This window comes from Pecten maximus, chromosome 17 (genome assembly GCF_902652985.1).
Source record: "Pecten maximus chromosome 17, xPecMax1.1, whole genome shotgun sequence".
NCBI classification, from domain to species: domain Eukaryota; kingdom Metazoa; phylum Mollusca; class Bivalvia; order Pectinida; family Pectinidae; genus Pecten; species Pecten maximus.
Window position 1 is genome coordinate 20,978,464 of NC_047031.1, and position 26,035 is coordinate 21,004,498.

Genomic DNA, 26,035 nt, shown 5'->3' on the forward strand with positions numbered 1-26,035 from the left:
GTTTGGATTTGTAAAGATAGAGATATGATTGTATCCATGAAGTTAACAACGTATCTATTATCTTGACAACCTTATACTTACAGTGTATGTATATATGCCGGATCTCTCCGAAAATTCGACAATTGTCTACAATTTGACTTATTCTTTGTCATAATTTCCGTGTATCTCTCAAACCTTCCGTGTGAAATTTTGCTGTTGTTTTACACACACGATATGTACTAAATACTACATCTAGAATGATCGGTAGGTACACACTTCAATTCTTTCAGAATTCTAAATCAAATGAAAAACGAAAATAGAAAGATGACCACAGTGTATGTTTTGTTTTTAATTTAGCAAACAGAAGGTAGGTCTATCTTTTGTATATTCTCATGAGTTGCATTAAATTCCGCCTTAAATGTACAAAATCTCATAAATATAGATGAATGGTTTGATGAGCCTCAACAACACAACAACATACAACATTGTGACATCGGTAATTTAGTAAGAAAATAATTCATGAAAGACAAACGACAGGATATGAAATATGAAAATACATAATGGTTTAGAACAATGTCAATAATATCAACAGTTTGCTAGAGCAACGCCATTGACACAAACAGTTTACTAAAGCAATTCCATCGGTATAAACAGCTCATAGCGACTCGAGAATGGTTTGCTCATTGAACAATGTCACATATACTTATGATGCTTTAGACTTTTCTGTGACTGTTGGAATTTCCTTTGTCTGGCTTCTTGGTACAATATGTTCTTACATGTTTCTTGTCCTTTTTTTTTTTTTTTTTTACATTTCTTGATTTCTGTGTCAACATTTTTAACAGATGATTTCTCGCACAATACCTTCAGCGACTGTTTATGAAAACGTTGAAAAATAACAATGCCCTACTCTTTCAGTTGAATATAAATATACTAAAATGGAATATCGCATATACATAAAATGGTATGTAAGAATGATTCCATATTGTAAGACAGGTTTTGGTAGTGAGTGGAACCAGAAGCACCTGAAGGAGAGGGAGTATAAGATGTGTCCATGCTGAGATGAGTAGCTTTATATTTCATTGTAAAAGAAATAGAGAAGAGGTTTCTCAATATTTCAAATTTCTTTTGATAAACAATATTTAAGTGACAAAATCGAATTCAGAAAAAAGTCAAATTCAGTCACTGACTCAAGTCTAAGAAATTGTCATATTCAAAACAAAATTGACACATTAATCATCGTAATGATATTTTATGCAATTGTGTGAGTAACTGGACCAATCATGAATCTTAGAAATCAGTGGAGTTAGATTGAAGTGCATTCTATCACTCTAGAGGTAATGTATTCACATTAAAGTATCAAACGCAACATTCAACCATCCAACTTGACATTTCCACTAAATTTCTTAAAACCCTTTTTGTAAATGTGTCGGTAAATATGTTCTTATCAACTTGTTTATTCTATATTATAAAATATACCAATTGTGGAACAATTTATTTAGTAACACGCCTCAGTCTTCAAATAAAGTGTATGCAATACAGCACATACACATCCTTAATGATCCTTTGTAGGTCATGTGACACTCATGGTTACTGGATGAAAACCAATCAAATTATTTGCTTATTTTACACAGCGTACGTTAGCAGATATTTCATACTAATAATTCATACAGAAACAGTCCTCAAACAGCTTATATTGAAACATAGATATATCAAATCTCAAATCTCCACTCTTGCCTTTAGTCACAAAGACAAAGTAATCTTGCTACAGACACGTGTTAATGGACCCCAAGAGCATTTGACATTGTCTCTAAATGCAAAAATCATCAGTCGTCAGAAGAATCACAATGGCAACCATAAATAAAAATAAAATCCCTATTAATGGGAGAGTCCGTGTGTTCGTTATAAAACATGCTATTGATCATTATGGCTCCTCCCCAATTATGGTTGAGTCTATTCTACACAATAGGGGTGGAAAGTCTTAAAAGTGAATCACAGTCTACAGCTAGGAGGAAGATGACACATTTACTATAGTAAACCACTAGGTTGTTGTTTGTTGTCGCTGTGGTTACAACATTTCCGCGGGAGTCCAATGGTTAGAAGTCTTTGTGGTAAATTGTTTTCACTTCCGTCTGGTTATCACAAAAGCCATTATTACCACGACATACAAAAATTGTCAGTGGATATTAATGATAGTTTGTTACCATAGTTACAGTTAGTTACCACTTGTGAAGATCTTCCTTGGAACGTTTGTTTTGTGTGCCTTCATTTTTCTGCTACAGGTGCGTCTGCAAATTGACAAAAAACCACCTATTATAATATTGATTCAATTCATAACTAAACAGTAGCAAGTAATTAACATATTGGATTGAGTTCTTATATGACAAACGTCATCGGTAATTTGATCCGCCAAATTTAGCTTTTGTATAAACATTCACTGTTATTTCCATTAAATTTCCATTTACAAACTGTAACGTAATATATTTCAAATAACTTGTAACTGGCATGCAAAACTAACCAATCATTTATAAACATTCTGCTAAAAGATTATCTTAAACGTCTGTGCTTATTACGTTCATTGTTAGTAATAAATTGGTGAAAACTTTTATCAGCTAAAATCAAATATCTCATGCAAGCACATTACTTCAATTTGTGTAATAAAATAATAATATACAAGATAATGTGCTGAATAAAAAAACATTAGCAATTATCTAAAACTGAACGAGATGAAAATGATATATAAAAAGTAGAGCAGCATGCTGCTAACTGGAAAGCAAATGAATTGGCGTTGATATAAAGTTTTAAACAGATGTACATACACTGGAACAATACAGTAACAATACATACCATCGAATTCCATTAAAAGCTGTACTTAAAATTTTACAACTGAAACTGTTCAATTCTAAAACGATAGTCGCTAACATTACTTGAACAGTTAGCTTACAATTTCGGTTGTACGTGGAATTCTTTAAAATTGATTAATAAATGTATCTCAATATTATACCCTATATGGTAAACGGGGGATGTAATCTTATTTTACAAATAAAAGTATGCAAAACATTTCATTTAGTAAACATTAAAGCAATTGTGCAGTGTTGAATCTTTTTAAATGCTGTGCGAATGAAGTGCAGTTTTATCTGAAATAGTAGTTTACATTTAAGGAAGATAATATATTATGTGTAACTGATAGCTTCTTTTCAATAGTAAGCTGAAAATTCGGGAACACGTGTATCCTTGCAATAGAAAATATTGGAGATAAAAAAATGTAAACTTGGAAATAGTTAATTGAATATGGCTTTACTAAAGAGACAAGCATCGCAGAAACTAAAGACATATTTTAAATATTGTTTTCACTCTAATACATTTTATCATAAAAATACATAATGTATACCTCAAAAACTTTCATAAATATACCAAAACGAAAGCTTCAGAACATAACTTCAAACTTACACACATAGGTCCCTTGTCAAGTTCTAAACAAGGTTGTCGATTTGAAGCATTCCAATGCTTTTACAAACAAAGCATGTTATAACTTCCTTTGCACGATTCGCATGCATATCAAGGCCACGTGTTTTAAAAGGTGTCATAATTGAATCAACTTTCGTAAATATCTTATTTTTCGATATGCCATGCAATGCTTCTGTTTAATCTGTTCTCTCAGACAACCTTACCATGCTGTCCAGCTCGTGGAAGCTCTCTGGTCTAGCAACATACATTACTTAAAACTTTTTTTTCAAATTAAAAATAATGACCAGTTGATTGTTCATATGATTGACGTACTTCTTTTTATTGTCTTCTTCATAATTTAAGTGAAATCTGTTTATTTCATAAAACCTTATTTCATAAAACCTTAATTTGAAAGACAAAAATGTAGATGTTGAGGAAATGATGGGTAAGACCAGGGGATCCTCACCAACACATCCATTATACTAAACCAATATTAAGGTAAATACTTTTTCTTTTTTCAAAAATCTCAATAACTTGGATATTTTTTTTCTTTTTCAAATCACATCTAACATTAAAATATGACTTATTTGGTCAAACTGTACACCTCCGCAGAAAAGGTACATTTATTAATAAAGTCCTACCACCTTCTGCTTGTTTGAGGTTTTAAATACTAATTACACACCAATAGAAAAAACTTAACCCAGAGCATTAATGACATTTATTTTCAACCTAACATATATCTCCAATGGAGGACTGATTTGATTTCATCTTACACCCCTACACAAATAACATAATCTTGTGTCCACCACGAAGTTAGTTGATGACATCTAACAGTGAATATATACAAGGGGACATAATAACAAGGGAGACAATTCTATTAGTATCTTCAAAACCACGAGTACAATGGAAACTGGCAATTTAAATATTACATCATTCTCATAATATGCAGGGGAATGTTGATTTTGTGTTGCCTTTTAAAATTACATGTCGTATTCCGCCAAGGGAGATTATCGATCAGAATATTTTAATAAACAAGGTTCCAATGTACAAACAATGGTATCTCATTAACTTGCAATCAGATGATTTGGAAAGTATTGATTCCTGAACACCACTTTATGGAACAGAAATATTTTATTGCCATCTCGTTTTGTTTGCTTGTCTTTTTTTTTTTTTTTTTTCATCCACGAGACTTTGTTATTCATTTCCAAACAATATCCGTTGATTAATGAGATCCCACTGTAGTTTTTCAGATACAGAAATACAGAAATATAAACCCTTACCCACCTAGCATTGATACGAATTCCTGGGGAGACATGGCCTAAAATCGCCCTTTATCGTAAGTAAACCTTATATTTCTAACTAGAGCAGGCTTTCTTCATTAATGTGTACAATATTTGCATACCCCTACTCAAGTAATATTTCTTCTTTTGATCTGTGCTCCCCTCCACGGACGTTTCTACCACATAAGAGAAATTTTGACAGATGAATTCACGTTGACCCTGCAAATGGGATCAATGAGCATGCTAAACGCTAATGGAAATGTATCATATTAACCCTTTCACCACTACTGACCATATTACACTTCAAATTATGAAAGAATGGCAGAGTCTACTGAAGTTTATTAGGGTTGAAAGGGTTAAATGTCACGTAAATGATGATACTGTAAATCAATTATATTTCGCGAGGGATTTATTTTCGCGTTAATACTTGAGGAGAGTCAAACCCAAAGTCTTTCGAATTATTTGTACGTAAATAACACCTTCGACTGGCAACCAACCTATCAGTTACCGATATAGGAATCTTGCTGATGCCCATGACCCGAATAGTTCATCATCCGCAAATTAAAAGTCATTTCTAGATCAGACCCCGCGAAATAAGGTATTTGAAAAGATGCCCCTTGTCTTTTTTAGATTTGTTGTATGTGCATTTTACATGTATCAACAACTTAAAGCTTAATAGTTTGAAGCTATCATTCGATGATAATTCATTCAATGACAACTCAAATTCAAAATAGTGTTCAAAACGAACCAAGACAAGAATGATGAATACTTTTTGTAACTTTGGTCAGAAGCCATCTTTAGCTAAAGACTGTAAAGCGCCGGTGGCCCTTAGGGTCCAGTTGCCCTTGAAAGGAATAAAACACCCTTAAAATTACAAAAATGTCGTAAAATCAGACATGGTATCAGGCATATAGAGTTAGACCATGTTTCCCCACAATTTACAATGAATAGATAAAAACAAACTATTTATAAATCAAAACCAATACCAACACAGGCAGATCTTTGAAGAATATTGTTCTTCTAGGACTGAAAACAAATAATTTAGAATAAACAGCACTTACTATTTGAATTTGATACCAATTTTATTTTCTGTACGTTATCCAGAGATCACTCAACCATTATTTTGTTAATATTTATTTTCAGGGTCCTTCCCTAGGATTTGTTTGTTGTTTTTTGATACCTTCCAAATAGCTTCCATGATATGAAGTCAAGTTCAGATGGATATGATTTCAGAAAAGTAATGCTGCATTTGATGGGATATCTATAAACAGTTTTGCTCCAATGTAGGTTCACATAAACGTTTCTCAAAAGATTACCTGAATGATCACTAGAGGCAAAATGTTCAATCCATGTTCTGGGAGCATAATAAAAACTTATTTATACATTTGGTGATACGTATGTATTTCAGTGGAATCTGTGTATCTGTCCGGAGGTTCAGCACTCATCACCATGACTTGGACCAAATATCTCAAGGTAAGTGCACTTTTTCACTTCTGAAGTACAATACTTTCTAATGTTCATCTATATCCATAGTTCTAGATTTTTTCATTAGATTTGAAATTCCCATACATTGTGGTACTTGGTTCGTTAATACCATTATCAGATTCTGTTAACATGTCAGTATCACAAAATATCATAATGATCAGGAGTTGCAGAAACAAATGTTATCTTTGAGTGATTTAGCATATCTAATCTCGTAACTGGCCCGATATGTAAAAGACTGTCACGATGAATATTTTGTATTGGATCGGAATAGATATAGGAGAGATGCGTTAGTGAAAAATGTTTTTTTTTTTTTTTTTTTCATTCATATGCTGAATACATGTTCATATAGTGAGTATATACTACAGACAGAAACAGCAAATCCCTGTATTCATACTCAGAACTTGGGACAATTATTCAAAATATAGAGAACATGTTTTCAATAAGTCAATAAAAATACAAATCTGTATAAACTTCTAGTACCTCTGTTTTATTAATCAGGTTTTGACAAAATGCATTTAAAGATGATTTAAAAAACTCAGACGTAAAATTTACGATTTCATAAACCATTAGTGTGCCAGAAGCTTGTTGAAATTATTCTTTTATATCAGTGATAAATTGTATATGAAGTGGACACTTTTGCCATTACAATGTGTGAATAACCAACTTTGTTCTTCTTTTCCTTGCCAAATGAAAAGTGCAAAAATTTGTTCCATGAACAGTGTTCCGTGTCGATGTTCTTCGTGTTCACTTCAGGTGAAATTTTCACCCCCAGGACGTGTCAAAAATATTTTGTCCAAGTATGCCCGATGTGTTGTGTACCAGACATAGTTTGTCCAAGTATGCCCGATGTGTTGTGTACCAGAGAGCAATGTGTTGTGTAACAGATACCAAGATTATCTATGAATGATGAATGAGATGCCCGACTACAAATGATTTGAACACCCTACTTAAATCGGATGATTCTTTTAATTCATAAGCAAATATGTCCAATTTCTTAATTAACAGTAATTGACGGAGAACATTCACGAACACTACAATAAAGTCAACATACGTATATGTCAACTTCAGAAATCTTAATTTTTATATTTGGATGTATAGATACAATAATCATATGAATCTCCAGTACAAATTAACATGCGTACATACAATACTACAATAACATCACATGTACAGTACACAATGTGTATTTTTTAACAGTGAATCTTTTCTCAGAATATATGTCTATGAATCATACTGCTTGAAAGAATAATAAAAAAGTTGCATATCCTATTTTCTGTTATGTCCTCAGTATACTAGGAATCGTATTTATTATATCATCAATCAAATATCTGAACATCTGCATTACTGAACAAATTACGTCTCTACTTACAACTTGAAAATGCGTGCTCTACTGTGCAGTTTTTATCTATTAGGAAAAGATACCAAGTTAAATGCTACAAAAACAATATATCACAAGCAGTTTCTGTGATCACAAAGAAAAACGGGACCATTCTATTATATGCTGGATACAAAATCAACAGTTTCTGTGTTAACGTTAATTACAGAGGGACTGCAATATACAATGATGATAACATAACACCTTTCCTTCAAATTTTCAGGATATCATAGAAGGGGACGTAAATTCATCAAAACTAAAAAGGACATAACTCTTGAAAAAGAAGAGAGAAAAAACGGAAGATGCATAATTCCACTAAAATCACTAAAACAATCATTGCAAGTAATCAGGTACTGATCCTGTGAACCAAAGCTCCAATTTAAATTTCTACAGGTATGTTGATTCCCTGTCCATATCCTCTGAATGTTTTTTGGTCTGTCTGTCTGACTGTGGGGAAGTAGACATTGTACGGTTTCTTTTCGACTGGTCGTCAAACAGTGGTGAGTTCGACAGTGTCCTGAAGTCCTTGAGACTGACTGGTCTATGTAAGGATGTCTCGTGCTGAATCGGTTTGAACGTTCCCACACTCATTCCCCTGTCTGACCTACCAGACTTTTCAGGCACTCCAACCTTACCATCGCCAGTACTCAACTTCCTAAACCTAGAAAATGCGGACACCTTGCTTCCCGTCGATTTCTGTGGCCGCAGATAACTGTTCTCAGGTGAGTTGACAAAACCTGTCTTGCGTGGACTTCCAACAGTTTCAACTTTAAAACTAACGCCTTTTGTTTGATGAGTGTCAATTGACTGCTTTGAAGGGGAGTTTCCCGAGCTGAGAAAGTTGATGAGACCTCCTGGCTTAGATGGAATTGTCACATGTGGAGTGTTAGTAGTCGGAACAGGTTTATGAAACTTAGGGTTAGTAGCGGTCACATCAGGGGGGATACGATGTACACCATCACCATGGAAACCAGGAGAGAAGAGATCTTCATGCATAGAAAATGTAGAGATCTCGCTGTTCGTGACAAACGAGGAGTCGTCGGAGTCATAGGTCAAGGAGGAGTCAAGATCATTAAGATGCTGATAAGTAAAACAGAAAAACAGTCAATGTGTTAGTAGGTACCTTAAACATTTCAATGTTGATCAGGAATTCAAGTTAAGTTAATCATCATGGATTCTTAAAATTTTAGAATCACGGTTAATGTTCCAATTAGTAATTTGACTTTACTTTCAATTCTTAAAGATGAATTCTGCCTATTTTTAAACATATTATCTTTGAATATTATTATCTTATTTCGAAAATTGCTCTGGCCTAGCTTTGGTATCACAAATCAACAAAAGGACATCTAAATTTTAAAATACGGACCTCAGGTTTCACGAATTATATGAGGTGCTTTGATTTTAAAGAATGGCAATTGTTTGGGACATATCGAGATAGGTATTCCAAACAAACTGACACATCTGAACAAGGGAAATGATTCTAAATAAAGTACACTCCCTCATATTAGTTTGAGATATTACTATATACAAAAGGGTGCCTTAAGATGTTAGAATTTTTAAAGACCATCAAAGCAGAAGGACCAATTATTATACTTTTACAAATAAATTAATGTTAAATTAAGCTAAGGTCAATCATATATTCATTTTGTTTTCTTCCAAATGTTATAACATTTTTTTGCTACTAAAACATTATTAGGCTATACTTTATACATATAACAACCATGCCAAAATTAGAATCCAGGTGAATTAATTTCAAAGTGCAATGCAAAATTAACAAGAGTGCGATGAATTAAGCCAAACATTTAACACAAAGTCCTAACCAACAGATTTGTACACTGAAGCCAAGATAAATAATGCTGATCTACAGGAATTTGGAAAATCGAACAGTATCAGAGAAGATTAGGGTCATCGGGGTCAACAAGTGGATGTCTCAAGGTGTCAGGATAGCTGATGTGGTCCAAAGCAGAATTCACAATTAGGGTTGTTGTAATTAGCCGGCAAAGCCTGATGGAGAGTGTTGGTTAAATTCACAATGCAGTATGGGGAGAGTTATAGGTGGTAGTGAGAGGATATATAGTAAGTGAAGTTACTACACAGTACAGGGGCTTCAAGTCATTGTGATATCGGTTTGTGAGCACTGTGAAGCCAGCAGGTGGTCATTGTGAAATCAGCAGGCGAACACTACAGCCAGCAGGTGAAGGTCATTCAGCATTTTACAGGTGAAGGTCAGTCTGCAGTGACAGATGAAGGTGATTCTGAAGTTAACAGGTGCAGGTCATCAGCAGGCGAACATAACAACCAGCAGGTGAAGGTCACTTGAAAGTGATGAAGGTCAGTCTGCCATTTTCAGGTGAAGGTCGTTCTGCAGTTAACAGGTGAATGTCATTCTCTGATTTACAGGTAAAGGTGAGGTGCAGCTACGAGGTGGTCACTGTGATAACGGCCAGTGTATGGCCAGGATCAGCAGGTGTACCTTAAGTATGTGACAATAAAATGCCACAAATTCCATTATAAAACTTATCGTGAAACTCATCTTATAATATCTGATGTTGATTATCAGTATGTGGTTCAATATCTTGTTCATAATTATTTCAGACATCCAGTATTTTAATATGCAATGCTGATATACATGCTGCGGTGCAAGAAACCTCCAATTTTGACTAACAATATTTTAACAGGTTGTGTGTATATGACCCAATCTAGTTTATATGTTGTACTACCTAGCCAGTGGTGGGTACATACAAACATGTTTATCATTAGACATGTGTAATTCTTATGATATACGCCTGAATATGGGCTCCAATTGTTCATCGATCGTCACCTTACCTTCTCCCTAAACAAACAATAAATTGTAGTAGATCAATATTACACCTGTACAACTTTACACCAAACAGATATCATGACAACAAACATGCCCAGATGAAGTATTGGTCAAATGGATGTAAGAGTCTCCATAGAAATGAGGCATGCCCAGACACAGAAGACCTATCGTAAATAGTTGATAACATCAACGAAAGCCAATTCATTCTGAGATTTTCACAAGGAACCATTCCATCGTTACAAGTAAAATACAAACGTAGTTGTATATCTGATAAAGAAAGTATAAAGAGGTATATTATAGAGCTATCTCAAGTGAGTACTGCAGACCATGAAATAAAGCATGGATATCATTCTTTAAAAGATATCTGTAAAATATTGATACATTCTGAAGTGTTTGTTGAAAAATATCAAGTCATATTGTAAATATATCACTAATATCGATCGAAGACAACACTGAATAACGTTGAAGGTGAATGTGAACGATGTGTATACCTTTGTTTTGTGTGCGTATGTGTGAGATTAAAGAAAAACGTCTTAATTGTTAAATTTTGGATAATTTGAATTTTTTGCGGGAAAAGAGGAAAAGGTAGGGGCGGCCAATGAGATGGTGTTTTACCTGATTCAAGTCCCTAAAATACGAATGGATATCTGAGGCTTGCGTAGGTTTTCCGGCGGAATTAACGTTTGTAATATGATTTTGATACGAGTTTGTGATTTGAGAATGAATGGTTAGGTGTTAAGATTTGGAAAACAAATACGTTATTGTACATACGTTCCCACCAGAAATAGAATGCGTAGTAATCCAGGTGCTGGGATTTCCCATTCCATTGTTAATGTCTCGGTTACTGTTCTAAGGGAGGTAACTCGAACATTTCACGTTTCGTGTAGAGGAATAATTAAACCGTATCGTGTGAGTATTGTCGCTCTCGACAAGATATCGTATTATGTGCGTACTGATTATTGAGAAAAGACGTTTCTAAGCTGAGATAACTTGTGTCCTATTCAAGTTGTTATAGTTAACAATAAAAAATATGTTTAAATGATATCGAAAGTTAAAATCATCACTGCCTTACCGTGCGATTCATATACAGGATCGATCATATAATTTTGACTACTGAATGTTAATTATGATAATGCTACTTTTGCTTGAAATCGATAACAGTAAACGTGTATTCCGTCCGTCTTATTGCTGTTTAAGAATATATTTGATCTGATGTCTTTGCGCACAATATTGTTTTTTGAGGAGTATTTCCCTCTCGAAGTTTTCTATCAGTTTCGTTCATGTATAGCTATTATGTACAGCGTAGCGTCCACTATTGAACAAGGGAGAGAGTTAAACTATAGTGCTGTATACAGTATAACCCGACAAGAATAATTGACCGGTTTACACGGGTATCTGTTGTATAGAGATCGGTACAATATTTGAAAAAAAAAATCAAATTCTGTCCAAAAGTTTGTGTGTTAGAAGCAGACTTTTCATGCATAATATATTTTCTGTCGCCGATTACTTAAGTCCGATACAGATAGTCAATACCAATCTATTTATTCATTGTAAAGGATAAAGACACATTTTAAATGAAGCTGTAAGAACACATCTCGGCCAAGTTCGTGTCGGAACTTGCAGTATGGAAATCGGTAATGCTGTCGATGTCGTTTTCGTTTCCATGTTTTGTTGTGTGTTTTCCTTTACATGTATTTCAGGATTAATTGCCAATCGTGTTTCGTACATGGACTGGCGAAGGGAAGTGAACCACGTGCAAATGAAGCAGATCATGTACCATGCAGGCAACAGACAATCGTTATATATACGTTAACCGAATAAAAAAAATCTCGCCGTCAGATAGGTCACAACGGTATGACGTAAGTGCGTCATTTTGTAACAATGTTATACTCATGTAAGACAAACGTTTCTGATATTTTATAATGAAAACTTAAGCATACACCTATAACTACGAAGTTAAAGCGCGGTGTTGGTATTATATTTGTGTGATTTGGTCACTCGAGACACAGGGACTCGCTTTCAGAAGAAACGAGCGCACTAAAAATTCAGTGTTTATAAACACTCTGAATGGAACCGTGTAAAATTCGATTTTGTAAGGTTTTATATTGAAAAGAAATGTTGGGGTTTTTCATCTTGCGATTATTTATAGATGTCATATGTTTCCCAAATCTAAAACCGAAACCCTGTGACCGTATAAATGAGATGCAGTCCAATAGCCGAGATGTGCAGAGCTCGAAAAAAGTGTACCGATGTGCATTCTAGTCGAGGATTTGTGAGGACATGCGCATTTCTCTTGAAATATTGTATTCGATAGTCGCACTTGCGTTTAGGGGATGTACATTCTGATAAAAACAAGCAGAGAAACATTGATTTGAAAATTGGCGGCATTCGACCTCCGAACTTGTCTTACATATTATGAGTCAAAGGGAAACCTTACGATGGTAATGTGGCCCTGCGCTCGATAAAGCATATTGCTGACACATGTGTTTAACAATGTAAAATCGACACTTCGTTTTCTGTGACTACTGGTGTCCAGTTTCGCATTCGAGATACTGTATTACACTGGCATTTTTATTAGCACATAAAGCGGCTCTTCCACTTGTGTAACTGTTTATATTCGTGTATAACAATGCTAAACAATTCACAAAATGAAAATGCATTGAAGTCTGATGCAGTACAAACTACTGTAGATCGCCAATGCAAAACAATGAATGTTTTTACACACCGGCAAGAAAGTGATTCGCCTTTCAGACCAGAAACACCCGACCCAAAATCGTCATCGGGAAATGAAGATATCCTAGTTTTCTAGTTTCATTGAGTTGTAATCATGGCTTACCTATTCTGGGTCGTCCTCGGTATGGTATCAACATCCGGGCATTCTTAGGTCTGTATCAACCAGATGCTTGAAAGGAACGCACACACGTGCTTTATTCTAAATACATTTTTATACATTAGAAATGTGACGGTAACCCTTTCGGGGATGGGGAATAATCGTCAATCACCTCGAGATGTCAATCAGAATTACAGGTAAATCCCATCCGTGGACACTTCAATCAGTGACATGACCGTTACCTTGAATAATCAGTAATTGTGAAGGTCTTCGAAGTGTTTGTTTAGATTGTGGTTCGTTGGGAAAACATGACGGCGTTTTGACCAGTGTCTCACATACCACTTTGAAGTCTGTATACTTTGTGTAAGTGTGTTATGTTATGCTATTATATTTCGCGCCGATTTCTCGTGGTAGCTTAGGCAAGATAGAACGCATGCGCAGGACACAAAGGTAAGGACAGGTGGGCAGACATGTTTGAGGTTTTAAGATGTGAACTCTATCGAGGAGGCCGTTGGGAGCGTGTAATGCAGTCACAGTAAGTCATTCCATGTTTGTACCGATGTAAAAGCTCGCTGACAATAGCGAGCCAACGGATGCGCGTACGTGATATCGAGAGCGGTGATGTGTATTGTCATGGTTGTATCAAATGAATGTAATTTTATCATGTGACGCTTATCATGCTTAGGAAATACTCTTATAGGGTATATTATTTGTATATTGTAGCTCCATGCCCATATCTACGCTCACATCCACATATATACTACTATGAGCTATTGGTGAGCTATGGAAGCCCTAAACAGACATATCAAGACTACGTTTATCTTCCCGAACACATGATTGATAGTAATGTCTGGCGCTGTAGTACTGCATTGAGTTGAAGTTTATGCAGGAGAACTGTACACTATACATGTATATTGTGAACACTATGGAGGCCCAGCTGTGTGCTGCGGCGTTGTTAATATGCTTGGTTACTCAGTCATTGTTACGGCTGGATACGACTATATACTTGCGAGAACATGAACAACAGACATGTATAACTGGCTACGTCATCATCTACTGACATTTCTGTGTGGGCTTGGTAGTGACAGTCACCAGTGCGGAGCTCGTTTGAACTTTAAGTGTAGGATAGTAGGGATTGTTGTAGGATAAAGTAAATATTGTAGGGTAATAAGTATTTGACTAGAACATTGTTTATTGTGTAAACCTGTTTCGTAAAGATCGTTGAACAAACTACAGATTTATGATACAAATAGATAAGGAATTCCCTTAGGATTGTTGTCTTTTATCTATTCACAGGTCGCAGTGCTTAGTAGTGCCTTAATCAAAGGCGGACGTGCAGACCTCGCGGAAGATGTCAGATCAAAGTGGCGGCATTTCCAAAGTACACATGGAGTAAAAGCCTGCTGAGCCAGGACAAAGGTCATCGCCTTGGAAACAATGTAGTCATACAGGGCAGATGTCACCTCCTTAGAAACGATATAGTCATATAAACTTCATCAATAGATGATACCATAGATATATATACGTGCATCTCTGGTCATTCACCCAAAGTGACCTTGATAAACTTTCAGATTGACTTTCTCAGAGGTCGATAAGGCGAAGAAGTCAGGTAGTAGCACTGTAATGGAATGTACAAATATATCGTTTATCTATTGATCACCAATACGGTTCAAGTAGACCTAGTTCATCCTACCGATAGTAAAATGACATTCTCAGTCCATGTACTTAAAAAAAAATACTAAAACAATGTTGAGGTACAAACTAACTTCCGTGGATACCCCGTCTGAGGCCTCCAGCAGTCAAGCGTTTCAACTAAATTTGAGGTACTTGTGAAACTGAAAACATTATATCTGTCAAAGGTCATATCTAGAAAATAAAAATTGTTTATTTTTAAAGTTTTCATAGACAGTGATACTGTGTGTTAAAGACCGGTGGGTTGGAAATGCCACCAGTATTGAAACAGGTTAGTAACATTTATTTATATTCTGATGTAGAAAAAAAAATACTGTAAACATACCAGACCCTTTATGTTATCATGAGCACAGAATTAGCCATAGAAAACAGCGCAAAGAGGTTCAAATTAGCACAAACTATAGTTTAGCGCGGTGTTTACAGTGCAAAATTAGCTACAAGTATAACCTCTAATGTGTTGTTAATATAAACTTGATCTTTGATTACCTAACATAACAATGTTGGGTTGGGTTACATAACCCTACAAGGTCTCCGTCCAATATTTCGTAATAGGGTGCCTTATCATGTATTCATTTATTTATATATAGGTCTATACATGCATGTGTTTATGTTTCATGAAAGGAATCAGTCTCGTTTACATATGTTCCGTTACAAGTAGAACTGTTTTAGTGTAATATATATTTCATGTACAATAATATATTACTGCATGTTCCGTCCAAAATATGTATCGTGTTAAATTGATGCAACATTCTAGCCAGATATCAAAATCTCATCCACAACAATGACAGGTATGAAACCTTATTGGTTAACTAAATTCAAATAATTTGATTTTTGATTATGTTTTGTACATATTATATATTATCCTTCCAATTATCTGAACTAAAATCATGATGATGCATGTTGACATTATAAAGTGATTTTTTTCTCATATAAAACGTTATGCCCAAGATATGTACATTTATTTCCTTCTTTATTTAACGACTATGTTGGTTTGTTTTTACATTATGAGCCGGTACCATGCTATGATATAATTTCCATTCGTACTGTGGATTTTCAAACTACATCTAAATAACATGTATATCACTCAGTAACAATTCTTATCATTGGAAACATACGTTTTAAGTTATTTGAAATAAATACTAACATAAATTCTAGAATTATAACTCCATATCGATGGTGTTAATTTTGAGAAAATACTGTTTTGTTTTTTTGTTTAGTATGATGTTGTTGAATCCTTGCAATATATTTGTAGATCTTACAAAAGCTCCATTAAAATTTGGAGCATGTTTTATTGAGTTTAAATCAGAACGAATCTTCTCCGTCATATTATATGTTTATGTGAGTAATGGTGATAATTTGTCTACTACCCTTTAAATGCCTGATGAAATAGTGTACCGTGTATTTGATCTAGTATATGTATTCTTTCAGCGTCTTTCCCATTTACGTGGATTTAATTAAATGTGCATTAACATATCCGTCCATATATATATTTGATACATTTGTACATAATAAATCTAATTATCAACGACACGTGTCTCACTTGTTGTATGTGTGATAATGCTAACATATTCAATATCAAACTCGGCTAATAGATTACATCAACATGGAAATCATTTAAAAACAACGAAGAAAACGGACATTAACACTACCACATTAACACGTAATCTGTAAGAGGACGAAGGCGTTCCTTATGTGTGGAATGGGGAAATCAAACGTTTGGAAAGAAAAATAGCTCCTTGTAGTTCTTATCAATCCCAATACATCTACATCCCTGTCTCAACTGTACTAAGAATAGTAAGGTGTTTGGATAAATGTTTAGTAGAGCAACTCACAGCAGCAAAAGACTCTAATGATTACATACAAACAAAAACAAAACTCAACGTAATATAGTTGTCGTCATAATTTAATATGAATACATGATCTTGAATCAGCCATTTTATTCATGAGTTCATTCGTTAACTACATTGTATATTCAATGATGTGCATACAAAATAGTTCCTACTTCCATTCAACCTCATTTACACAAGGACTCTACGATATGATCAATATCAAGCTCTAAATTTGCTGCATCCTGTATGTCAGTGTTATGCTTCTTAGACCTTTACAGTGACGATAAATCGGTTATAAGTATTGCGAAAACAGAGAAAGTGAAAGCAGGAAACAGGTACAAACACGAAAATAATCTTCTGCAATAACATATTTTTTGTTTAAAAACATAAAATGAACATAATCAATATTTTCAGTATTATAACAGGTTCAAATCGTCCTTTTGAAAATTGTCACCAATTAAATACCTTTAGTGTGATCAATGAAGCAATGAAATAATAAACTTTAACTGGATAAAGATGATTTTATTAACCAATAAGTTAATAACCTGCATCCCGACGATTTATTTCGCCAACAAATGAAACTCGACAAAAACTGCCCAATTTCCGGCATTTGGATCATTCTAAGAAACTATTGAATTTCATATTAAATTTTAAGACTGATAACTAAATTGTCCAAATTGTCAATGGTGTAAAGTCATAAGTAATCATCTGAATTCTACGTAAGTTTTTTTACTTAACGTCTTTGTGTGTTTAGAGGTGCAAGTCGTCGCGTCAGCCATGGTCACGAATGATTGGTGTATACTGTCAACACACTGAGATACAGTATCTAGACACGTGACACAACACCCTGTCACAGATATACTGACAACGTGCAGATCAGTCCGTAATGTACGGCTGTAACCTAACGGACTTGAAAACATTACCAGGAAAACGTGAAGGTAATATTTGTCTTTGATAGAAAGGTCAAATACTGGATATTAATCAGATCGTAGAGTGACCCATATCATCCATACACATCGTTACAACGTTCAAATCAATTTGCTTGCCTACAATTCCACTAACATGCATATTTCATAAAACCAGTCCCAAAAATGGTAAAATATGATCTATCCCTTAACTATAATTCATGTCAGATGACAACATAGAACTAGGGTTAGGTGTAGCTCGAAATCACTTGAGAGTTCTTTTTATCACATATGGAAAAATAGTTATCTTTTTAAATCTACTAATTCATAAATATGTTTCATTATCATCTATTATGTTTATACACGTAATAAAAAAGTGTGGACATATAATGCTACTGTAGGTATCATTGATTAGTACAAGTACAGAGTTCAATCACACAAGACTGAAAATAATTCTAATATCAGACTGACAATGAATTCTGCGGACGATATCCAGCTCCACGTCCAAGGGAAATTAAACAAGTCGAAAAATTTCGTTCTATGGCAACAAATCACACGTTGAAACATACGCTGTAGCAAAAATCCAATTTAAAACATTTGCTTTTGCTCAGATCAAATTTGAAACATACCACGTAGTATATATCAAATTTGAAACATACTATGTGGCATATATCTAATCTATACTTGTTGTTCTTGTGAGAAATGTGATTATCATTCTGACAGTAGCGAGGCTTACAGAAATACAACGTAACATAGACTGCCTTGTTCATCATCTAGGCATCTCGAAACCTGGTATCCTTTTACACCGCAGCAGAAAGCCGTAGGCATTACATTTCGGATGTCCTTTATACCAACCTATAGGTTCCAGATCACTATATGTCATTTGATAGGCTTTTTTTTATATAAATTTTTACCATTCTACTGTTCTCTCGTTCTTTCAACATATCACCGTCTTGTCACTTAATGAAACAGGTGTTAGACCTAATCACATACCATATTGTTTTTTGAAAAATCTACCAGACAGAAATTTAATAGCAATGAAGCATAGAATTAAATACTAGTAACACGTCTAAAGCAAAACCTTCAAATGAATTATTTATATATGTTCTTCGGAATGAAATCAAAATTGCAATTTAATAACGAAATACGATTAACCTTAACGTGTGAATTACATAATCCCAGCCAGCAAATCAAGAGACTCATCACATCATTGTTAGTGATTCTCTATCCACACTTTATCGCATTTATTATTTATAAAACCTACCAGTAGTGATAAAGATGATATTTTGATATCACTGTTTCCTTATATTGACCGAACACTAACAAAGACCACTGGTGAAGCTGTGCATGCCTACTCGACGTATCAGATTTACCAATAGACACAGCTAAAAATAGCGATGTATTCCAGATGACTTTTGTGAGATTGTTTGGATTTGTAAAGATAGAGATATGATTGTCACCATGAAGTAAACAACGTATCTAATATCGTGACAACCTTATACTTACAGTGTATGTATATATGCCGGATCTCTCCGAAAATTCGACAACCGTGAATTGTCTACAATTTAACTCATTCTTTGTCATAATTACCTTGTATCTCTCAAACATTCCGTGTGAAATTTTGCTGTTGTTTTACACATACGATATGTACTAAATACTACATCTAGAATGATCGGTCGGTACACACTTCAATTCTTCCAGAATTCTATATCAAATGAAAAATGAAAATAGAAAGATGACCACAGTGTATGTTTTGTTTTTAATTTAGCAAACAGAAGGTAGGTCTATCTTTTGTATATTCTCATGAGGTGCATTAAATTCCGCCTTAAATGTACAAAATCTCATAAATATAGATGAATGGTTTGATGAGCCTCAACAACACAACAACATACAACATTGTGACATCGGTAATTTAGTAAGAAAATAATTCATGAAAGACAAACGACAGGATATGAAATATGAAAATACATAATGGTTTAGAACAATGTCAATAATATCAACAGTTTGCTAGAGCAACGCCATTGACACAAACAGTTTACTAAAGCAATTCCATCGGTATAAACAGCTCATAGCGACTCGAGAATGGTTTGCTCATTGAACAATGTCACATATACTTATGATGCTTTAGACTTTTCTGTGACTGTTGGAATTTCCTTTGTCTGGCTTCTTGGTACAATATGTTCTTACATGTTTCTTCCTTTTTTTTCTTTTTGTAAATTCCTTTGATGTTCGCCTTTCATCTATTTCTTGATTTCTGTGTCAAGAGATGATTCCTCGCACAATACCTTCAGTGACTTTTTATGAAAACTTTGAAACATAACAATGCCCTACTCGTTCAGTTGAATATAAATGTACTAAAATGGAATATCGCATATACATAAAATGGTATGTAAGAATGATTCCGTATTGTAAGACAGGTTTTGGTAGTGAGTGGAACCAGAAGCACCTGAAGGAGAGGGAGTATAAGATGTTTCCATGCTGAGATGAGTAGCTTTATATTTCATTGTAAAAGAAATAGAGAAGAGGTTTCTCAATATTTCAAATTTCTTTTGATAAACAATATTTAAGTGACAAAATTCAATTCAGAAAAAAGTCAAATTCAGTCACTGACTCAAGTCTAAGAAATTGTCATATTAAAAACAAAATTGACACATTAATCATCGTAATAATATTTTATGCAATTTTGTGAGTAACTGGACCAATCATGAATCTTAGAAATAAGTGGAGTTAGATTGAAGTGCATTCTATCACTCTAGAGGTAATGTTTTCACATTAAAGTATCAAACGCAACATTCAACCATCCAACTTGACATTTCCACTAAATTTCTTAAAACCCTTTTTGTAAATGTGTCGGTAAATATGTTCTTATCAACTTGTTTATTCTATTTTATAAAATATACCAATTGTGGAACAATGTATTTAGTAGCACGCCTCAGTCTTCAAATAAAGTGTATACAATACAGCACATACACATCCTTAATGATCCTTTGTAGGTCATGTGACACTCATGGTTACTGGATGAGAACCAATCAAATTATTTGCTTATTTTACACAGCGTACGTTAGCAGATATTTCATACTAATAATTCATACAGAAACAGTCCTCAAACAGCTTATATTGAAACATAGATATATCAAATCTCAAATCTCCACTCTTGCCTTTAGTCACAAAGACAAAGTAATCTTGCTACAGACACGTGTTAATGGACCCCAAGAGCATTTGACATTGTCGCTAAATGCAAAAATCATCAGTCGTCAGAAGAATCACAATGGCAACCATAAATAAAAATAAAATCCCTATTAATGGGAGAGTCCGTGTGTTCGTTATAAAACATGCTATTGATCATTATGGCTCCTCCCCAATTATGGTTGAGTCTATTCTACACAATAGGGGTGGAAAGTCTTAAAAGTGAATCACAGTCTACAGCTAGGAGGAAGATGACACATTTACTATAGTAAACCACTAGGTTGTCATGTTTGTTGTCGCTGTGGTTACAACATTTTCCGTGGGAGTCCAATGGTTAGAAGTCTTTGTGGTAAATTGTTTTCACTTCCGTCTGGTTATCACAAAAGCCATTATTACCACGACATACAAAAATTGTCAGTGGATATTAATGATAGTTTGTTACCATAGTTACAGTTAGTTACCACTTGTGAAGATCTTCCTTGGAACGTTTGTTTTGTGTGCCTTCATTTTTCTGCTACAGGTGCGTCTGAAAATTGACAAAAAAACACTAATTATAATAATGATTCAATTCATAACTAAACAGTAGTAAGTAATTAACATATTGGATTGAGTTCTTATATGACAAACGTCACCGGTAATTTGATCCGCCAAATTTAGCTTTTGTATAAACATTCACTGTTATTTCCATTAAATTTCCATTTACAAACTGTAACGTAATATATTTCAAATAACTTGTAACTGGCATGCAAAACTATCCAATCATTTATAAACATTCTGCTAAAAGATTATCTTAAACGTCTGTGCTTATTACGTTCATTGTTAGTAATAAATTGGTGAAAACTTTTATCAGCTAAAATCAAATATCTCATGCAAGCACATTACTTCAATTTGTGTAATAAAATAATAATATACAAGATAATGTGCTGAATAAAAAAACATTAGCAATTATCTAAAACTGAACGAGATGAAAATGATATATAAAAAGTAGAGCAGCATGCTGCTAACTGGAAAGCAAATGAATTGGCGTTGATATAAAATTTTAAACAGATGTGCATACACTGGATCAATACAGTAACAATACATACCATCAAATTCCATTAAAAGCTGTACTTAAAATTTTACAACTGAAACTGTTCAATTCTAAAACGATAGTCGCTAACATTACTTGAACAGTTAGCTTACAATTTCGGTTGTACGTGGAATTCTTTAAAATTGATTAATAAATGTATCTCAATATTATACCCTATATGGTAAACGGGGGATGTAATCTTATTTTACAAATAAAAGTATGCAAAACATTTCATTTAGTAAACATTAAAGCAATTGTGCAGTGTTGAATCTTTTTAAATGCTGTGCGAATGAAGTGCAGTTTTATCTGAAATAGTAGTTTACATTTAAGGAAGATAATATATTATGTGTAACTGATAGCTTCTTTTCAATAGTAAGCTGAAAATTCGGGAACACGTGTATCCTTGCAATAGAAAATATTGGAGATAAAAAAATGTAAACTTGGAAATAGTTAATTGAATATGGCTTTACTAAAGAGACAAGCATCGCAGAAACTAAAGACATATTTTAAATATTGTTTTCACTCTAATACATTTTATCATAAAAATACATAATGCATACCTCAAAAACTTTCATAAATATACCAAAACGAAAGCTTCAGAACATAACTTCAAACTTACACACATAGGTCCCTTGTCAAGTTCTAAACAAGGTTGTCGGTTTGAAGCATTCCAATGCTTTTACAAACAAAGCATGTTATAACTTCCTTTGCACGATTCGCATGCATATCAAGGCCACGTGTTTTAAAAGGTGTCATAATTGAATCAACTTTCGTAAATATCTTATTTTTCGATATGCCATGCAATCCTTCTGTTTAATCTGTTCTCTCAGACAACCTTACCATGCTGTCCAGCTCGTGGAAGCTCTCTGGTCTAGCAACATACATTACTTAAAACTTTTTTTTTCAAATTAAAAATAATGACCAGTTGATTGTTCATATGATTGACGTACTTCTTTTTATTGTCTTCTTCATAATTTAAGTGAAATCTGTTTATTTCATAAAACCTTATTTCATAAAACCTTAATTTGAAAGACAAAAATGTAGATGTTGAGGAAATGATGGGTAAGACCAGGGGATCCTCACCAACACATCCATTATACTAAACCAATATTAAGGTAAATACTTTTTCTTTTTTCAAAAATCTCAATAACTTGGATATTTTTTTTCTTTTTCAAATCACATCTAACATTAAAATATGACTTATTTGGTCAAACTGTACACCTCCGCAGAAAAGGTACATTTATTAACAAAGTCCTACCACCTTCTGCTTGTTTGAGGTTTTAAATACTTATTACACACCAATAGAAAAAACTTAACCCAGAGCATTAATGACATTTATTTTCAACCTAACATATATCTCCAATGGAGGACTGATTTGATTTCATCTTACACCCCTACACAAATAACATAATCTTGTGTCCACCACGAAGTAAGTTCATGACATCTAACAGTGAATATATACAAGGGGACATAATAACAAGGGAGACAATTCTATTAGTATCTTCAAAACCACGAGTACAATGGAAACTGGCAATTTAAATATTACATCATTCTCATAATATGCAGGGGAATGTTGATTTTGTGTTGCCTTTTAAAATTACATGTCGTATTCCGCCAAGGGAGATTATCGATCAGAATATTTTAATAAACAAGGTTCCAATGTACAAACAATGGTATCTCATTAACTTGCAATCAGATGATTTGGAAAGTATTGATTCCTGAACACCACTTTATGGAACAGAAATATTTTATTTTTGTGTTTTGTTTGCTTGTCTTTTTTTGTCTTTTTTTTTTCATCCACGAGACTTTGTTATTCATTTCCAAACAATATCCGTTGATTAATGAGATCCCACTGTAGTTTTTCAGATACAGAAATACAGAAATATAAACCCTTACCCACCTAGCATTGATACGAATTCCTGGGGAGACATGGCCTAAAATCGCCCTTTATCGTAAGTAAACCTTATATTTCTAACTAGAGCAGGTTTTCTTCATTATGTGTACAATATTTGCATACCCCTACTCAAGTAATATTTCTTCTTTTGATCTGTGCTCCCCTCCACGACGTTTCTACCACATAAGAGAAATTTTGACAGATGGATTCATGTTGCTAATGGAAATGTATCATGTTAACCCTTTCGACCCTACTGACCATATAACACTTCAAATTATGAAAGAATGGCAGAGTCTACTGAAGTTTATTAGGGTTGAAAGGGTTAAATGTCACGTAAACGATGATACTGTAAATCGATTATATTTCGCGAGGGATTTATTTTCGCGTTAATACTTGAGAAGAGTCAAACCCAAAGTCTTTCGAATTATTTGTACGTAAATAAAACCTTCGACTGGCAACCAAGCTATCAGTTACCGATATAGGAATCTTGCTGATGCCCATGACCCGAATAGTTCATCATTCACAAATTAAAAGCCATTTCTAGATCAGACCCCGCGAAATAAGGTATTTGAAAAGATGCCCCTTGTCTTTTTTAGATTTGTTGTATGTGCATTTGACATGTATCAACAACTTAAAGCTTAATAGTTTGAAGCTATCATTCGATGATAATTCATTCAATGACAACTCAAATTCAAAATAGTGTTCAAAACGAACCAAGACAAGAATGATGAATACTTTTTGTAACTTTTGTCAGAAGCCATCTTTAGCTAAAGACTGTAAAGCGCAGGTTGCCCTACGGGTCCAGTTGCCCTTGAAAGGAATAAAACACCCTTAAGATTACAAAAATGTCGTAAAATCAGACATGGTATCAGGCATATAGAGTTAGACCATGTTTCCCCACAATTTACAATGAATAGATAAAAACAAACTATTTATAAATCAAAACCAATACCAACACAGGCAGATCTTTGAAGAATATTGTTCTTCTAGGACTGAAAACAAATAATTTAGAATAAACAGCACTTACTAGTTAAATTTGATACTAATTTTATTTTCTGTACGTTATCCACAGCTAAGTCAACCATTATTTTGTAAATACCAAAAAAACCGAATGTATTTATTTTCAATGTCCTTCCCCAGGATGTGTTTGTTGTTTGATACCTTCCAAATAGCTTCCATGATATGAAGTCAAGTTCAGATGGATATCAATTCAGAAAAGTAATACTGCATTTGATGAGATATCTATAAACAATTTTGCTCCAATGTAGGTTCACATAAACGTTTCTCAAAAGATTACCTGAATGATCACTAGAGGCAAAATGTTCAATCCATGTTCTGGGAGCATAATCAAAACTTATTTATATATTTGGTCATACGTATGTATTTCAGTGGAATAACGCTGTGTATCTGTCCGGGGGTTCAGCACTCATCACCATGACTTGGACCAAATATCTCAAGGTAAATGCACTTTTTCACTACTGAAGTACAATACTTTCTAATGTTGAAATTTATCCATAGTTCCAGATTTTTTCATTAGAATTGAAATTCCCATACATTGTGTTACTTTAATGGTTCGTTAATACCATTATCAGATTCTGTTAACATGTCAGTATCACAAAATATAATGATCAGGGGCTGCAGAAACAAATGTTATATTTGAGTGATATGGCATATCTAATCTCGTAACTGGCCTGATATGTAAAACACTGTCACGATGAATATTTTGTATTGGATCGGTATAGATATAGGAGAGATGCGTTAGTGAAAAATGTTTTTTTTTTCTTCATTCATATGCTGAATACATGTTCATATAGTGAGTATATACTACAGACAAGAAACAGCAAATCCCTGTATTCATACTCAGAACTTAAGTGAATTATTCAAAATATAGAAAACATGTTTTAAATAAAAATACAAATCTGTATAAACTTCCAGTACCTCTGTTTTATTAATCAGGTTTTGACAAAATGCATTTAAAGATGATTTTTAAAAATCCGATGTAAAATTTACGATTTCATAAACCATTAGTGTGCCAGAAGCTTGTTGAAATTATTCTTTTATATCAGTGATAAATTGTATATGAAGTGGACACTTTGGACATGACAATGTGTGAATAACCAACTTTGTTCTTCTTTTCCTTGCCAAATGAAAAGTGCAAAAATTTGTTCCATGAACAGTGTTCCGTGTCGATGTTCTTCGTGTTCACTTCAGGTGAAATTTTCACCCCCAGGGCGTGTCAAAAATAG

At 33.9% G+C, this 26,035-nt stretch overlaps 1 protein-coding gene and 1 long non-coding RNA gene across 6 annotated transcripts in view; both read right to left on the minus strand.

The window, feature by feature from the left end:
- Positions 1-768: 768 nt before the first annotated feature.
- Positions 769-8,965, minus strand: LOC117314909. 2 transcript variants are annotated; one of them, XR_004529631.1, is made up of 2 exons: positions 5,694-8,965; positions 769-2,264 (listed from the first exon to the last, which is right to left on the minus strand). It is a non-coding gene; the product is annotated as an uncharacterized LOC117314909 (long non-coding RNA). The 2 variants fall into 2 exon arrangements; XR_004529632.1 differs by having other exon boundaries at positions 5,690-8,965.
- Positions 8,966-16,791: 7,826 nt separating this feature from the next.
- LOC117314906 (phosphatidylinositol 4-phosphate 5-kinase type-1 alpha-like) overlaps positions 16,792-26,035 on the minus strand; it is a 54,417-nt gene continuing 45,173 nt past the window's right edge. For 2 of the 4 annotated variants that reach the window (XM_033869004.1, XM_033869003.1), the window contains one exon: positions 16,792-21,352. In XM_033869004.1, coding sequence (XP_033724895.1) covers positions 21,341-21,352 — 12 coding nt within the window. In that variant the 3' untranslated portion in view covers positions 16,792-21,340. Of the gene's footprint in view, positions 21,353-24,741; positions 24,782-26,035 lie in introns of all 4 variants that reach the window. The other 2 variants (XM_033869005.1, XM_033869006.1) reach the window with 2 other exon arrangements.